Genomic DNA, 14,363 nt, shown 5'->3' with positions numbered 1-14,363 from the left:
CTAAAAGGAAGAGTTAATGATGAATAATGATAAAGAGAAAGATAAAAAATGTGTCCTCTCCCTGCCCGCCCTGTCTCTGTCTACCGCTAGACCTCCAGAGGGGGGACAGGGTACAGAGCCTGGCAGGGAGGAGGGACAGGGTGCAGACCCTGGCAAGGAGTGTGCAGTTGGGTGCAGAGCCTGGCAGGGAGAATTTGTTTCAGAATGTTTTTTTTCTTGTTTTCCTCCTCTAAATCTAGGGTGCGTCTTATAGTCAGGTGTGTCTTATGGAGTGAAAAATATGGTAATAAATAGATACCATACTGCTTTCCCTTTGAGATAAGCAGTGGCTTTCTCCAAGTCTTACCTTTTCTTTAAAATAAAAATATACTTTTACACAGATTCACATTTCATAAAAAGTGACAGGTAAGGTAGAATTACAGTACATTGAAAAGGAAGAAATTGCACCTCGTAGAATTCAATAAATTTCCTTTAGCACTATTATAACCAAAGGAACTAATAAAGGAAAACAAAAATGAGATTGCACCAGTTAAGATATACAGCCAGTCTAAAAGCATATATTAACTCTGAGAAATTATACACAAATTTCCAGTACCCTTTTTCACAGAAAGAAAATTTGAAAGTTGTTTCAGATCAAAGAAAATACACTTTTTACTCTCAAAAATGAGCCTGCATTTCCAAGAAAATGTTAACATGAAAGTTGCCCTCAGAGCCAGGTCTTTAGATTTATACACCAAGAACACCTAGGTCCTCCCTAGGCTCGCAAGAACGTCTATAAAGTAGACGACCCTCCTCAGGGCTTTGTAAAAAAAAAATTTTAAAGTGTGTCTTGATTGGCTGTCTAGACAGCAGTAGGATATGCTGCCTACAATCAGGACACCGTTTATAGAATTTGCTCCCTAGTGTGTCCTCTGGGGGCTTAAGAAACAATCGGGAAATATTCATATTACTGATCTGTAAAACAAATCATTCATATGTCTGAAGTATAATCAGAAGAGTTTTCCTGTCTGGTTCAAACACAAATGTTGCTGCAAGTTTTTTGACTCACTATTTCCAAAGAGGATTCTAACAACTCAGTGAAATCCTCCCTATTGTTCCAGGTTACTACCACCTATAGATTTTTGCACAGTCCCACTCTGTTCCTGGACAAGTGGGTTATGCATCCCATGACACGAGACTGCTTGTAGGAAGCCTCATTTACATAATTTTTCTGACCCTCCCCTTTTAGTACTGCTTTCTGGTCTCCAGTTGCTTTCATACAGGCGAGACAGTAGGAGCCAGTCTTTTTTGCTCGGGTTTATTTTTTTCTTCACTTTGCAACTTCATGCTGCAGAGGTTCCCCGCGCGGACAGCTCTGGCTGCAGGAGATCACAGACTTTGTGGGTAAAGTGTGCTTCCAGGAGGTTAGCTGCTTTGCAGTGCTCCTCCTGGACAGCCTGCACTTTCAGATCAGGGCTCAGGGACCATTCCTTTGGAAGCTGGCTCATCCCAGGTTTGTCCACTAAGTGGGTTTGAGCACAGGCTGCATGGCTCTGTGGGTTATGTCCAGGATCGGGGCCAACTGTGTTCCTCCACCAGGTCTTGTGCATGGTGTGTCCTGGGGTTGGTGGAGGTCTCCAGCCATGGTGTCGGACTGGAGGGGTAGTCAGAAGACCAGCAGACTAGATTACAAGGCTTGTTGAGGCAAAGGATCTCCCGGTAAGCTAGTGTCTCTCAAACTGTGTGCCACGGCATTGTGGTGTGCTCTGAAGAGATTCCAGGTGTGCCACGAGAGATTCCAGAATTTTACTTTATTTTTAAAAATTCCCTTTATAAGTATACACTAGAATAGATGACACGTATGTTGCGTATGCAAGAGTTGGTCAATGTTATGAGCATCTGTGTGCGTAAGGATATAACCACCCAGACAAGCATCATTCTTTGACATGATTGATCCTTGAAAACTAACAACAAATAATTTTATTTTAATTTTTTTATGCAGTAATTAACTTAACTTGAGCAACAAAGCAATCAAGGCTTTGTTACCGTTTGGAACTTAGCTCTGACAGAAATTAAATTTTTTTAAAAAAGAGAACAACTACGGATGGTGGATGATGGAAATGCATGTTTATTTGTTGACTATCAAGCCCCACGTTTTGAATTAATTTGCCCTCGAAAACCATCACATCCATCGCATTGAGTTTTTGTTCGTTTTGCAATTTTATAATTTCAGTTATAATGTGCTTCAAAAATCATTTGCTCCGTTTAGTGTACCGGAACTAAAAAAAAGTTTGAGACACTGCGGTAAGCTGTGCTTCCTTTTCTTCAGCTCTCAGCACAGCATGGTACAGTGAGTAGGCTGACACTCAATTACAGCAATTTTTTGGGGAGGGGGTCTCCAAAAATAGTGCAGTTTGGGAGATAGTCCTAGGTCCCCCACCCCTAAAATCCTAAAATTGCCACATTTAGGGGGTTTCTGTGTTTTCTCAGGTTATTTTCTTTTGAAAATTGCTCCCATGGCAGCCATCTTGGATTTTCCCCATTTGAATTTAAAGTTATTTTTTGTCTCCACAAGCTTCGTTTTTGAAAGCAAACTATTTGGTGGACTCCTCAGGGCAGGATACTTCGGATTCTTGCCCTATTTGGCTTTCTAGCGGGATATGGGTGGGATATGACCGGTCATTCAGCCACTTTCCGACAGGAGCCCATATCCCGTGAGTTTACTCCCTCCTGATGATGCGTGGAGCGAAACTCGAGTTGAGGGACGGGGTGTAGGCACCTTCTGGTGTGCACTGTTGATTTTGAGGTGTTTTTGGTTTATTTTGTTCACTTCTACAGCAGAGGAAATGTTGCATCGTTCCCAGATAAATACACCTTTTTATCTGGATTTTAAAAGATGATGCACTTTATGGAACTATACTGTGGTTGTGATGATCCTAGTCAGCAACCTCTTCTCTACATACCACATTAATTTCATTTGAGCATTGAAGTATGCGGATCTGAACACAGTCTTTAGCACATACAATTATTTGGTTATGCAAAGGATTGATTAACTTATTCATGATTATACAATACATATAGTAGATTTTTTAAATATAAGGTATTCAGCCTGAGTGCAATTCAGCATTGAACTAATATAAAATCTCAGGACATTTTTATTGCTACACTCCATATAGTTTATGATTGCAAGTTAATTGCTAATTGTCAGTGCCAATTAGACTAAGTTATGCTTGTACATCGTCTATGCACCGATGTAAGTACACAACTTTAGGTGCCATTTACAGAATTTGGCCATAAGAGGAGGTATGACGGCAGTTGGGGGGGTTGGTGGAGAGAAAGCATGTGAAATGTGCCTCATGGACTAATTTCCATTTTATCTGTGTGTGTGAATTTGAAAGGAGAAATATTCCTCAACTGCTATATTTCAGTATGTATCAAAGTTTATGTGCTGTAGAAGCTGAAACTGTTTTTCATAGAAATGGTTTGGGCTAGTTTGGGATATGATTTATTTCTCTGGAACTTCTAATCTGATCTTGACCCATTTTTAATTTGATGCACTGGTTTTATCTTCATACCATATCCATTCTATTGAATTTTCAATCTTGACCTTTTGAAGACATTTGGAACCCCTTTATGTATAAATCCTTTCTTACATCCATTGGTTTGGATAGAATAACTCCGTATTGTGGAGGTGTTCTAGGAGTAAGTGGAGTGTGAAGAATGGAACAACACATATAGTTGTGATTATTGAAAACTATTTTCATGTTTGTTTTCTTTTTCATTCTGAAAATCTTCCCACAGAGAAACAGTTGTGAATCTCTAGGTAATTTTACTTAGCCAATGAAGCAAACTACAGGAGATAGTTTTTTTTATTATTGTTACAACCTTATGTTTAAAAGTACATGCATAGTTTATACAAATGTGGGCCCCTTTGATTATTGCCCTTAAACTGAGTTGATACTAGGACACATAGGGTCAGTGGTAGTTGTCATGACATCGGAGGACCATTATTTATTTTTCTTATTCTTATCCTAGTTTACGCCTCCGTTACAACTTATTCCTTTTCTTTGCAGGATCAAGCATGTGGAAAAAGCAAATGAGGCTTTGGCGATTGACACTTTGCTGATCAGTGATGACCTCTTCAGGTAACTGCCAGGGGATTACCTTCTGTACTGTTTCTTCTCCTCCTTCCCCAGAGACAGGTAGCGTTAAGTCTCAGAAAACAAGATGCTTTGTTTTTATGAAAGGCAGTAAAGCAAACTGGCAAATAAACTAAACTGCATGTAGTACTCATTGTGCAGGCACTACCACTGAATTGGCAAACCATTTAAAAGATGGGCTGTTGCATACAGAAGATGTACACATGAGGCTGTTTCAAGTTCTTTGTGAAGAAGGATACCTACAAGCTACTGCATGATTTGAATAACTGCAAGTGAGTCATTGTGTAGTCATTGGATATAAACACTTTAAACGAGGAAGCCATGGATTTATTTGGTGAAACTTTTATCCTTGCCAGAGACACTGAAGTAGAGGTCTGCATGGGAACGGGGATCGCGGGAATCCCCCCTAACCCATGGGACTCCCACGGGGACCCCCCTCTAGCCAACGGGACTCCCACGGGGATGGAAGGCTTTGGAAGTAGGGTTCGTCCATATAATATAATGGACACGTCAGCCTTAGTAAAAGAGGGGGTTTATAAGTTAATTACCTGAACAGAAAACAAAAAAAGAGTTCCACCAAAGAGATTCCACAAGGAAAACAGCAGCGCAAACACAAAAGAAACTGTGGAATTGATGATCCTGTCAGAAGTAATTGCTGCTTTTTATGGGGATGGGCGGGGATGGAGGTAATTCCTTGCGGGGATGGGTGGGGACGGAGAGGATCCTGATGGGGACAGGTGGGGACGGAGAGGATCCTGGCAGGATCGGGTGGAGACTGAGAGGATCCTGGCAGGGATGGGTGGGATTTCTGTCCCCGCGCAACTCTCTACACTGAAGCTAGCCTGTCTTTTTATCAAGCTAGTTATATAGTTCCAAAATGGGACAATGATCAAGAAGCAGCGACGGTCTGGAGTAGAGATCTAACAAGCAATGATTTGGTAAATGGCAATGGTTTGCACATCCTGATGAAAAATAATACGAGAGTTTCAAGATCTGCAGTTTTGCAGCAACAACATGGGTTTCTGCTGTGTATCTTTAAATCACCTTATGGAATATTTTTAGCAAAAATTTCAGAATCAGCGGAGTGCCCTAAATTTCATATTTCCCCAGCCACTCTCTCACATATATTTTAGTTCTGTGGGAGAATTCAAGATTTTTGGACGTGAATATTGATGTATCTTGACATTATACTTTGTCAGGAGATACTTATTTTTATTTATTGGCAAGCAAAATTAGATAGCAAACATAACCAAGTACTTGAACAATGATAGGCAGTGCCTTAACCTTAGGGTACATTCGCACAAAAATACAGCAAATATAGGATACTTCTGAGAGCAGGTATACAATTGTTTTCAAAATTTGTGACATTGGGAATTAGAAAAGGCACTAATTTTTGGAGTGACTCCCTGTTGGATATGGAAGATTTGGAGAATTTATGGCTACAGCTGCCACCATTGAAACAGCATTTTGCAAAACAGGGCTGCTGTTGGGTGTCCTTCATGCTTATATCTCCAGAATTTATTTGGAAAGACAAGGTAGGAAGTTTCTGCCATTACCTTGAAGACTCTTATGTATATGTCTAGAACAAAGGCAAGCCTATGTTGGATTGTGTTTGGAATGGTAACATTATTTTTATTTATTTATTTCTGTTTTTTATACCATTCTCCCAGAAGAGCTCAGAATGATTTATATGTGCTTCCTTACAGTTCTTCAAGAACACTGAAAGCATTGCACTGAGCTGTGATGCAACAGGCTTTTCTATATTAGATTAGAGGAATAAAGAATTCTATTTACTCTTAACTCCTTATTTGCCTGTGTCTGTGAGCGTTCCCTGCCTGTCCACGGAGTCACGTTACCACATTCTGAAGGAGATGCTGGATGTCAAAATGAAGATGAATAGTGATATGCCAAGGCTAAAGGAGAAATTCAATAATCTAACAAGACGAATAGAGGCCCAAAGAAAACAGGATGCAGAGATAGGAGAAGAATGGGAACATAAGCTAAAAGCCTGCAAAACGTTTCAAAAGCAAATTGAACATTTAGTGGACAAACTTGAAAATCAAGGAACTAATAGTCTAATATTAGAATTTATGGAGAGCCTAAAGGGGCTGAAAAGGATGTCCCATTCAGTATATATGCAAGCTGCTGAATGTATGTTTCCCAGACTCGTAGGTGGCACCCTGGTAGGAAATTGAGTATGCTTATAGGGAATTGATCATCAAACTCCTTCAAGAAACTGATTCTGTGCAAATATTTCCTGAATTGAGTTTGGAGACATTGAAAAAAAGGAGTCATTACAGTATGAACCCGGACTGCAGGAAAAGGGACTGAAAGCTGACATATGGTTTCCTGCAAAGCTGGTAACCACAATCGATGAGTAAAAAGTTCTTGTCATCTCTCAAGAAAGAGGAGAGTTTTTCTAAAATTATTTTGAATTCTCAAGTTTCAAGTTTAATAATAATTTGATTAATCGCTTAGAATTAATCTAAATTCTAAGCGATGTACAAGTTAATAAAATTACAATGTAAGGGGGATAATACAATAAATAAGACTAACAAGATTATTGACAAATTTGATAAGACTAGAAACATAAGGGAGGAGATGGGTAAGAATTACAATTTATATAAAAGTTAAAGAAACAAATAAGGAGGACACATAAGGAAAGGGAAGAAGAAAAAAAATAAGATTAAATATAATTAAATAAAATAAAATAAATGAAAAGAAAAAAATAAATAAATAAATAAAATGATTACTTCAATAAAAAATTTTTTTAGAAAGAAAAAAATGGTGTTGGTTCAAAGACTAAATAATTAATTTATAAAGGCATCTTTAAAGAGAAAACTCTTCAGTTTACCTTTAAATTTTTCTATATTGGTTTCTTCCCTTAAATGGCTAGGGAGAGAATTCCAGGTTTGGGGAGCTGTAACTGAAAAGATCAACTGTCGTCGAGTATTTAAGAGAAGGAATTGTTAGCAAATAATGTTCAGCGGATCTTAATGTTCTATTGGAGGTGTAAGGGATTAATAACTTGTAAATAAAAGCCGGAGTTTTAGAAAGAAGCGATTTAAATGTAAGCAAACATAGTTTATATGTTACCCGATGTGCAACTGGAAGCCAATGGGCTTCCTTAAGAAGGGGTGTTACGTGGTCGAACTTCTCTACAGTTGGAGTTCTCTAGCAAAGTTCTGGGCATCACCATAGATTCATCATTATCCTTCAATGACCACCTCAACTCCCTGATAAAAAAATGCTTTTGCAGCCTTCACATGCTGAGGAAAGTGAGGTCCTGCTTCCACCAAAAACACTTTGCCGTCCTCGTACAATCCATTATCCTTTCCAGATTGGATTATTGCAATTCCATTTACCTAAGCGTAACAAAGAAAAGCCTTCACAGACTCCAACTAATCCAGAACACCGCGGCCAAACTTATCTTCTCAAAAAGTAAATTTGACCATGTCTCACCGCTCCTATCCAAACTCCACTGGCTTCCCGTTATTTCCAGGGTCCACTTTAAATGTGCCTGCCTAACCTTCAAGATCCTCCATGGTATCTTTCCTCCTTTTATCCCTCTATCCTGGAATTCCTCAAATCCAACCTCCACTAGATCCACGCAAAAATTAAAACTATCCTACCCCTCCTTAAAAGGCATCTCCCTTGTTGGTAAACTTGGCTCTTCCCTCCCTTTCAGAATCGCTCAGCTCTGGAACAGTCTCCCTTCCCCTCTCCGCAATTTGAGCCCCCTTCTACCATTCCGTAAGCATCTGAAGACCTGGCTCTTCTCCAAAACGTAACCCCGTCCCTTTCCTGGCACTCTTACACCTAACCTCTCTCCTCTCTTACTTATATAATTCCACTGGAGTTCCGTTCCTTCCCTAACCATGTAAACCGTGTCGAGCTCCATCTGCGGAGATGATGCGGTATATAAACCCAAGATTTAGTTTAGTTTAGTTTAGTTTCTTAGCTTTAAAAATGAGTTTAATGGACGTATTTTGAATGATCTGTAGACGTTTGATTAAAAATGAGGCTTGTGGGTTGGACTGCAGAGGGAGAGATGAGCAATTCAAGAACTGTGGCTGGAGTACAATGAGAAAACCAGCAGAAGGACTGACGAGAACAAAGGACATTTTTGGCCACCTGGAAATCTGAACTATTCTGTTCATGCCTATTGTCCAAATTCCAAGGAGACCTAAGTGAAGATGACTCACTGGGAGGTAGGGATGGTAGAGATAATAAGGACACACAAACACTAAGAATCAGGATTTGATATGATTTTAATACTTGATAAACTGCTAAAGACCAAATGTGTTATAGCAGTTTACAATTCTAACATGCAGTTTCCCATCAACCATTACATGCTTTAAGAAAATCTTTATAGTTCTGAGGGTGCCATATCACCACCAAAGAAGAGTTAGATAAATACCTAGAATCAACTAATCTGCCCAAATTATGTGCAGAAGACTGTGCATGACTGAGGAGACCGATCCACTTTGAGGAAGTAGAGGCATCGTCCAAAAGTTTACCTATGGGAACATCAATAGGGTAGATGTTTGTTTGTTTGTTTTAGTATTTATAGACCACTTATAGCCTAACTTTCAGGTACTTAAGTATTTCTCCTTATCTGTCCTGGTGGGCTCACAATCTGACTAATGTTCGTGGGGTAATGGAGTGCGAAGTGACTTACCCAGGGTCACAAGGAACAGCGTTGGGTTTGAGCCTGCAACCTCAGAGTGCTAAGGCTACAGCCCTAACCACTAGGCCACTCCTCTGCTGTGAATTTTAAAAGGCCATTTTCGGAGCAATTGTTGCTTTTTTAGGGGGGCATGTCTTTTTAATAGGGCACTCAATGAAGGAAGGCTGCCTGTTTCCATGTAATGTGCACACATGATGGTCCTGCCCAAGTTAGTGTCCTGAGACCAAATAGTTTTTTTTGTTAAGGGGTAGAAGGAAGCTCTTGAGGATAATATGAGAAGGTCAGTCAGTTTATAAGAACATAAGAATAGCCTTACTGGGTCAGAACAATGGTCCATCAAGCCCAGTATCCCATTTTCACGGTGGCAAATCCAGGTTACTAGTACCTGGCCAAAACCCAAGGTGTAGCAATATTCCATGCTACCGATACAGGGCAAGCAGAGGCTTCCCCTGTGTCTTTCTCAATAACAGACTATGGACTTTTCCTCCAGAAACTAGTCCAAACCTTTCTTAAAACCAGCTACGCTATCCGCTCTAACCACATCCTCTGGCAATGCGTTCCAGAGCTTAACTATTCGCTGAGCGAAAAAAAATTTCCTCCAATTGGTTTTAAAAGTATTTCCCTGTAACTTCAAGTGTCCCCTAGTCTTTGTAATTTATGACAAGAGTGAAAAATCTATCCACTTGTACCCATTGTACTCCACTCAGACTTCAATCATATCTCCTCTCAGCCGTCTCTGAAGAGCCCTAACCGTTTTAGTCTTTCCTCATACGAGAGGAGTTCCATCCCATTTACCACCTTGGTTGCTCTTCTTTGAACCTTTTCTAGCACCACTATATCTTTCTTGAGATAAGGAGACCAGAATTGAACGCAATACTCCAGATTAGGTCGCACCATGGAGCGATACAGGGGCATTATAACATTTTTAGTCTTCTTAACCGTCCCTTTTTTAAAATAATTCCTGGCATCTTATTTGCTTTTTTGGCCGCCTCCGCACATTGGGCGTAAGATTTCATCGAATTGTCTACGATGACACCCAGATCCTTTTCTTGAGTGCTAATCCCCAAGGTGGACCATAGCATTGAGCATGCATTAGTTTTTTAGCCGTCCGCGTGGGTTAGCACTTGATGAAATGTCCGTGCTAATCCCGCTAGTGCGGCTTGATAAAAGGAGCCCATAGTGTGGGTAATTTTATAAAATCAAATTTGTTATATTTCATTTGTTGAAACCGTTATTGATATAAGTACTCCATTGGATTGGATTGGGACTTTATGATATGGTGATTTACAAAGAAAATAAAAATTACTTTGTAAAAATAGCTCTTTGGGGACTGAATTACCACTGTAGTTTGTATGATAATTTGAATTGTTGAAATCTACCCCATACATATGAATGTTCTTTGAACATTTATTAGCAATTTTTCATGTCACATTTTTAGTTTCTTTGTTATCTTTGATCTTTCTTCTGGTTTTCTTTTTGTATTTTGTGTCCTAAAATGGAGATATTTTGGCAAATGCTGTTACGAGAAAAGACTAGGGTTTTATTGTTAGGTAGGGAAGTTGTGAGTTTATCTCAAGTTCATAACTGTGTGGGGTATTTTTAATCTATCCATCTATCCATCCATATTTTGCCTTGGTAAGGCTAAAATACTCATAGTTTCTAGCTAGTTGATATTTATTTATGTAGTATTTCCTTGTGGTGTACAAGATAAAACCATAATTGAATGTACAACAAAACCAAAATGCTTTGTAGAAGATATTTTTAATCCTGAGTTACATAGTAACAGTAACATAGTAAATGACGGTCCATCCAGTCTGCCCATTACAAATACATGATTAAATTAACTAGTCTCTTCTTTGATATTTCTGAATCATGGATTGTAATGGTTTTTTATTCCATTTGTAGAATCTTCTCTTTCCCCACCAGCTAAATTTTCAGTTCCATCTCTACCAAGAGTGAGTAAGTAATCACATTCTGTGACTGACAGTGGGGATATATCCTCAAACAATGTGGACAGAATAGACAGGCTGGATGGACTTATGACCTTTTCTATGATAATTTACTATGCCACCATGCTACATGGCCAAGTTACATTATTATGACCACATGCTAATATCCAGAATAACCACACGGACGGTAGCCAGACCGCCGTGGGAGTGACACAATAAGATGCTGGATGGTTGCTAGAGGTATCTGAAGCCATGCAGTCTTCAGTGCATCTGACAGTTGCTAACGTGTGCATGTTGGTGGATCCAGTTGTCAAACATGTCGATCAAGATGCTCAATTAGGTTAAGGTCTGGGGAATTTGGAAGCCATGGAAGTAGCTGGAAGTCTTGGTTGTGCTCTTGTGAACCACTCCCAAACAATTCTGGCAGTATGACTTGTTGCATTGTCCTGTTGAAAGATCCCATAGGCCATAGTGTCACCCAGCCGGCCCCACTAAGAACAATGTGGTGATCCACCACCAGGCGGCACTGCCTCTCAACAGGGAGAAAGAAGGCCCTACAGGCAGTGCTGGCTAATAAGGTTTGCCAAATCACCTTTACAGACCACCCAGAAAAGCTCACAGAAGTCACTAAGGCAAGGTTTTAATTGTTGAAAACAAAAGTAGTCCTTTATTATGCAGTCTTTGCAAAACAAACAAGTTTTCAGGAATGACAAAATCAATCTCAAAACAGGGCAAAAAGGTAAAACAGGAAATATGCAGTGCACAAGAATAAAATAATGCGGCACCTAAACACAAAGCAATAGGTATGTATAGATAATGGCTGACTACTTGCATTCAGTGGATCTTTGGCTTCCTTCAGCCTGGTTAGATGTCAAGCCCAGACTCTGCTTAGGCCTTGTTTCCAGGATAGCAGAAGGCTCAAAAGAGAGGAGAAAAATAACCTTGAGTAAGTTCCAAACACAAACACCACTTCACAGGTTCATTTATCAGCACTGCTACATAGGTATTGCTTGGTTAACTCCACACAATGTGTATGGTGCAGCATAAGTTTCACAGTTCAGTAAAATCTTTCAATTAGTCCCAGCCAAAAAGAAGAAGAAAAAAAAAAACATCCATGAAACAAAACACAGTTCAAGCTGATTCTTCTCAGGTGAGAGCAATAAATGTTTACTGCACTATTCCTTTGCAATGAGGCAAGGAAAAAGAATCCCTTCTCCAAGAAAGAGAAAAAAAACCCAATAAGCAGGGTTCATTCAGTTAATCTCCATATCTTCATTCAGCTCACCTTGTACAGGAACTACTTCGCACACTTCCATGCATTCCTCAGGAGTAGGCCGAGTGGGCAGTCCGGTTTCCTCCAGTTCCATCAACTCCTCACCAGGACTGGATCTGGGCTGAGCTGTTTGACCTTCTGGCACCTTCTGCTGGGCTGGATTCCATCCACCTTCCTGAGCTCCTCCCTTCCCTGTCAGAGGCTCTGGCTTATATTGTGACAAGCCAGGGTGGTCAGGGAACATATGCTGATTACAGGCAGTTTTAAAAGGTTTTCTTATTTGTCTAGAATAGACTCCTTTTGCAGAGCTGCTTCTCTCATTCTGCACAGAGATGGCTTCTAAGGTTACTGGGATAGGCAGCCTCATAGTTAGGGAAAATTCCTCTGATGGAATTTACTACCACCTGAAATATTGTTCTCCCTGCTTTTAACATGGGACAAGTTGGAAGCAGTGCCGGACTTGCCACAATAGGGAAGACTACCAACATGTATGGGTGTACTTGATCAGCAAGGATGGAGAGATACCCATATCGGTTGAGAGTGCCTTTCAGAGATATCAAAAAACCCAGACCATACCAAGTAAACGTTCCCTAGACCAGTGATTCCCAACCCTGTCCTGGAGGAACACCAGGCCAATCGGGTTTTCAGGCTAGCCCTAATGAATATGCATGAGAGAGATTTGCATATGATGGAAGTGATAGGCATGCAAATTTGCTTCATGCATATTCATTAGGGCTAGCCTGAAAACCCAATTGGCCTGGTGTTCCTCCAGGACAGGGTTGGGAACCACTGCCCTAGACCATATGTTTGCCACCACCAGCATGTATATGTCCAACAATCGTTGCTGGGTATTTGTTCTCGGCTGTTACACATATTTGTTCTCGGCAGTTACACATCTTACCAACATCCATCTGTTCAATGGAGCTCAAAATGTGACTCATCGGAAAAGGCAGCTCTCTGCCAATCGGTTCAAGTCCAATGTCAGTACTCCTCTGCAAATTGCAGCCGTTTTCTGTGATGAACCCTAGTGAGCAAGGGTGCAAGCTCCGGAGCCCCATTCACAACATGGTTCACTGCACAGTCATTTTGGACACACATCTGGAAGTCCCCTGGTTCGTTTGAAAAATGAGTTGTTCCATGGTAGTGTGCCAATCGGCCCGCACCAATAATTTTATCTTTAAAGCCGATGTTCACCTCTCGTATTGATGGCTCATGCTGCCCCACAGTTACCACTTTGGGTCATTGAAAAGGGTCCATTCATTCACTCATGGTACACTTTAACCAGAGCAGCTGGTGAATAGTTCACAAGCTCTGTCATTTCTGAAATGCTGCTGCCCTTGGCCGAGTAGCTGATAATCATGCCTTTTTCAGTGTCTGATAAATCACACTTTCCCCATGACAGCTATGGTTGCTATATTGGCAACTTGCTGATATCCCACCTTATATACCCATGAAGTCAGTGTGTGACGTGTATTCATTCATTCATTGGCAGTGCATCCCTGACGTCAGAGGTAGATGGTGGTCATAATAATGTGATTTGACTGTGGTATATTCATGTACTTTACACATTATTTTTCTAAAATACTCTGGAAATAGCCTGATGATTTTTTTGAGAGATGACTCCTATGTCTATTCAATGTATTTAAAAAAGAATTAGAAAGAAAAAAAGATCTACTCTCTCACCTCTTCTACCATAACTGTTGATCTGTACTTAAAAAGACTTACCACATTGTATAAAACAAACTAATGCAACTTAAATACTTTTGACACTATATGAAATATGACTGAAACTAAAGCAAAAATAGGTAAGTTTCTATGCTTTAAAGATGAAATGATTTAAGGAAATAACAAAACCTTGTATCAAAGCTTCACAGTGACTGACTGGTAATACCTTTTTCTCCTCCCTCTGGTTAAGTCCAAATTCCTCCCCTCTTCTCGTCCTTTCACTCTTCCTCAAACCTGTTCTCATCCCTAGAGCAACTTCTGATACCCTGCCCTCTCTTCCAGGTGTGAGCCAGGTGTTGCAGAAGAGGGCTGGGTGGGATCATTTAAAAACCGGTACAAAGAAGATTTAGTACTTTTTACAAAGGTTCAGGGAGATGGCAAGAGGATAATTGGCTAGGTTAATGCATATGAAAGGGGATTTCTCCACACCTGAAGTTCAAAGGGGACAGTAATGGGAGGAGAAATGAAACAGTGTGATGTGGAGAGGAAGCTGAGAGAGGATTTACTGAAGGGAATGATCAAGAGGAATGAAAGATGATGAAAAGGATGGTGCATGTCTTTTCTGTTTGTGTGAAATTGGTGTTTAC

At 40.2% G+C, this 14,363-nt stretch overlaps 1 protein-coding gene across 3 annotated transcripts in view; it reads left to right on the top strand.

Annotated features, from left to right (window-relative positions):
- The window catches only part of PELO (pelota mRNA surveillance and ribosome rescue factor), a 162,385-nt gene that overhangs the window by 105,023 nt on the left and 42,999 nt on the right, over positions 1–14,363 (top strand). For all 3 annotated transcript variants that reach the window (XM_033946447.1, XM_033946448.1, XM_033946449.1), the window contains one exon: positions 4,053–4,124. In XM_033946447.1, the coding sequence (XP_033802338.1) occupies positions 4,053–4,124 (72 nt within the window). The remainder of the gene's footprint in view (positions 1–4,052; positions 4,125–14,363) is intronic.

Source organism: Geotrypetes seraphini, chromosome 5 (genome assembly GCF_902459505.1).
Source record: "Geotrypetes seraphini chromosome 5, aGeoSer1.1, whole genome shotgun sequence".
Classification (NCBI taxonomy): domain Eukaryota; kingdom Metazoa; phylum Chordata; class Amphibia; order Gymnophiona; family Dermophiidae; genus Geotrypetes; species Geotrypetes seraphini.
This window is presented reverse-complemented; position numbering and strand designations above follow the sequence as displayed.